The sequence below is a fragment of the Lampris incognitus genome, chromosome 1 (genome assembly GCF_029633865.1).
Source record: "Lampris incognitus isolate fLamInc1 chromosome 1, fLamInc1.hap2, whole genome shotgun sequence".
Classification (NCBI taxonomy): domain Eukaryota; kingdom Metazoa; phylum Chordata; class Actinopteri; order Lampriformes; family Lampridae; genus Lampris; species Lampris incognitus.
The window spans coordinates 28603970-28607206 of NC_079211.1; the positions used below are offsets into that span (position 1 = coordinate 28603970).

General features: G+C 44.0%; 1 protein-coding gene across 1 annotated transcript; it reads right to left on the reverse strand.

Annotated features, from left to right (window-relative positions):
• Nucleotides 1-1678: 1678 nt before the first annotated feature.
• On the reverse strand, nt 1679-3032 carry LOC130124580 (DNA ligase 1-like). The gene is made up of 3 exons (XM_056293998.1): nt 2335-3032; nt 2119-2228; nt 1679-2030 (listed from the first exon to the last, which is right to left on the reverse strand). Exons 1-3 carry the CDS (start codon nt 2990-2992, stop codon nt 1998-2000), a joined length of 801 nt encoding a protein of 266 aa, XP_056149973.1. The 5' UTR covers nt 2993-3032; the 3' UTR covers nt 1679-1997.
• Nucleotides 3033-3237: the final 205 nt, after the last annotated feature.

The window sequence follows — 3237 nt, forward strand, 5'->3', positions numbered from 1 at the left end:
TGAACCAATCTTTGTCGGAGTGTGTTGCTGGGTTTGAAGTATACTGGGATGCGGTGTTTGTTGAAAATTCTCCTGAGTTTCTCGGAGACCCCAGAAACATTCGGGATGACTGTGGTCTTCCTTCTGTTCCTTTTCTCCTCGTCGCTCACCTGGTTGGTCTTTTTGGAACGTGTTGCAGTTTTCACAAAGGTCCAACTGGGGTAGCCGCAGGTTTTTAAAGCTCCCCTCAGGTGTTTGTGTTCTTCCTGTTGGGCCTGAGTGCTGCTGGGCACATTGTCAGCTCTGTGTTGCAGAGTTCTGATGACGCCCAGTTTGTGTTCCAGCGGGTGGTGTGAGTCGAAAAGTAGATATTGGTCTGTGCGTGTAGGTTTCCTGTAAACCCCAATGTGGAGGCTCCTGTCTTCCCCAATGTGGACGTCGCAGTCCAAGAAGGGCAAACTTGTTCTTTACGTCTTCCCTTGTGAACTAAATGTTCTTGTCCACTGAGTTGATGTGTTTGGTAAACGCTTGCACCTCTTGTGTTTGGATTTTGACCCATGTGTCGTCCACATATCTGAACCAGTGGCTCGGAGGTGTTCCTCTGAAGGAGTTCAGGCCCCTGTGTCCTACCTCTTCCATATATAAGTTGGCCACAATGGGCGATACTGGTGAGCCCATTGCACGGCCGTGTTTCTGTCTGTAAAACTGGCCCCTGAATTAGAAATATGTAGTGTTCAGGCAAAGGTCCAGTAGTTGGCAAATCTGGTCTGGGCTGAGGTTGGTCCTATTGTGGAGAGTGTCGTCCCGTAGCAAACGTTGCCTCACAGTTTCCAAAGCGTCCATGGTTGGGATGCAGGTGAATAACGAGGTCACATCGTAGGATACCATGGTTTCATTCGGTTCCAGTTTTACGCCTTGGACCTTGTCCACGAAGTCATTGGAGTTTTGGATATGGTGAGGTGTTTCGCCCACTAAAGGGGTCAAGATGTTGGCTATATGTTTGGAAATGTTGTATGTGACCGAGTTTATGCTGCTGACGATGGGCCTGAGGGGGGCTCCATCTTTACGGATCTTAGGCAGTCCATATACGCATGGAACGTTATCTTGTGGGTAGAGACGGTGGTATTGTATCCGATCAATGGTTCCTCCTTTCTGACTCTCATGACCACTGAACAATGAAGTCGAAATCAACACCCCCAACGACGGTCGCTGCTAAACAAATGCAAATCAATAGCTCCGATGGCGACGGGCGCGGCTGGACATCGGAACACAGGAGAGCCACGCAGATCAATAGCTATGATAACGACGGGCGCTGCCAAACATCAGTACACAAAAGAGCCACTCATATCTATGGCTCTGTTAGCGACGGGCGTTGTTAAACATCGGGACACAAAGAGCCACGCATATCAATAGCTCTGACAACGACTCTTAGAGGATAAATTCTGAGTCTCATCACCAGCCAGTCAGACTAGCTTGGTCTAGTCAGAAAGGCACGAACTGAGGAAGCCTCTTGGATGAGGGGCGAAACGTTTTCACGGATATATACCAAGTCCAGTTGCACTTGGTTCAACTCCTTTGGATAACCATGACCTGGATGAATGAGAACATTCACAGACATAATATCAGAGACATTTCCTTATGCGTTCAATTCATAGGTCATTCATAAATTCATTTGGAAAAAACATCAAAATGAGGATTATCATGCTTCCGTGAAGCAATCAGTTATCACTATATTGATAAGCAAAGCATACAATAACAGTTTAAAAATGCCTGGCATGAGTCAAATTCAACGGGAAAAACTGGAAATACAGTATATGACCCTACAGTTAAAAACAACACCATAAATAATTAAAAAAGACAAAAGGTTTTATAGATATGCAAAAATAAAAAGGTTCATTTTTCTTTACAGTATTGAACGTCAGCACATCTCCAGCTGTTACAGTATGACGACGAGTGGGAAAATGATGATCCTGTTCACATAATCGTATTATTTTCCAGAGATGAGGAAACACACTTCCTCACTGCTCCTTGTGTTTGGACGATTTTTTCTTCTATAGAGAATAACAAAAGAATATGTAAGCATGTCTAAACTAGTTAGGAATCTCTAAAAGGATGGTGGGGATGACGGTTTCTTAATACCTTTTTTGAGGTATCATTTGAGGATGCTGAAAGGATTTGTGTTGGCGTTGAGTCCTGGGCAGAAATAGCAGCTGTTTTGGTCACCTCAGCTGACTTTAATTTGCTTTTCTCTGTGGAGAAAAAAAATACATAGCGATTAAGAGATTAAAATTGATGTAAAATTTAAACCAAAGCAAGATAGTGTAAATACAATTGATCACATTTTATCTTCCTCACTTTTCTTCTTCTCTGTTGGATGATCTGGTGTCTCTGGTGTGGATGGAAGTAATGGCTCTGTATTGACAGAAATTTTTTTCAACTCTTTATCCTTTTTCTTTTTTGTTGTTTTTCCTTCCAATAATTCCAGCGACTCATCCACTTTTTCAGGCGTCTCATTTTTCTTCTTCTTTACTTTCCGATCTGTGCTGATGTCTTCATCAGTTGTGTTCTTCTTCCCTTCTGGCTCTGTTTTTTTCATCTCCTTTTTCTTCTTCTTCTTCTCCTTCACAGGGTCATGAACAGAATCATGCGCTTTGTATTTGCTTTTCTTCTTCTGATTCTTGTCTGCTTCTTCCTTATGTTCTATTGTCCCATTATCTTTCTCTTTCATCTTCTTTTCCTTAGTCTCCTTTTGCTTTTTTTCCCTCATGGGCTCTGGCGGCACCCCATCTGTTTTCTCTTCATCGGCGATCACGTTTTTCTTTTTCTTCTTCTTTGCCATCTGCTTTGGGCTGGGGGGAATAGATTTGGGTGGGTCAGCAGATACAGGTGTTGGGTCACACACAGGGCCAGGGGGAGAAGCAGACGGGGCTACAGGCGGTGTCTTTTTAGCCCTGCCAGTACTTGTTGCCCTGGACTTTGCTGGTGTTTCAGGCTTCGTGTTTCCTGCCACCATTTCACCCTTTTCATTTGTTGCCTTTTTTTCTTCAGGGCGAGTTTTGGCTGGAGCCTTAGCCTGGGGTTTCCTGACTCGGGGTTTCTTGGGTGGAGGTGCAGAAGAGTCTAAAGTGTCCATGGTTTCTATCTTTGCTATATCGGCATCTGTGTACAGTACAAGCACAGTCAGGGTAATAAACAAACACTATGAGACATGTTCCCAAAAATCAAAATGGGAAAAACATCACCGCATAGGAAACAGGT

What these genes read in the sequence shown, in the direction of transcription:
- LOC130124580 (XM_056293998.1), bottom strand. Translation starts at nt 2,992, where the DNA reads ATGGTGGCAGGAAACACGAAGCCTGAAACACCAGCAAAGTCCAGGGCA. An exon ending in TCCAACAGAGAAGAAGAAAA is followed by an intron (nt 2,229 to 2,334) that starts GTGAGGAAGATA and finishes TTTTCTCCACAG; the next exon opens with AGAAAAGCAAATTAAAGTCA. An exon ending in CAAATGATACCTCAAAAAAG is followed by an intron (nt 2,031 to 2,118) that starts GTATTAAGAAAC and finishes TATTCTCTATAG; the next exon opens with AAGAAAAAATCGTCCAAACA.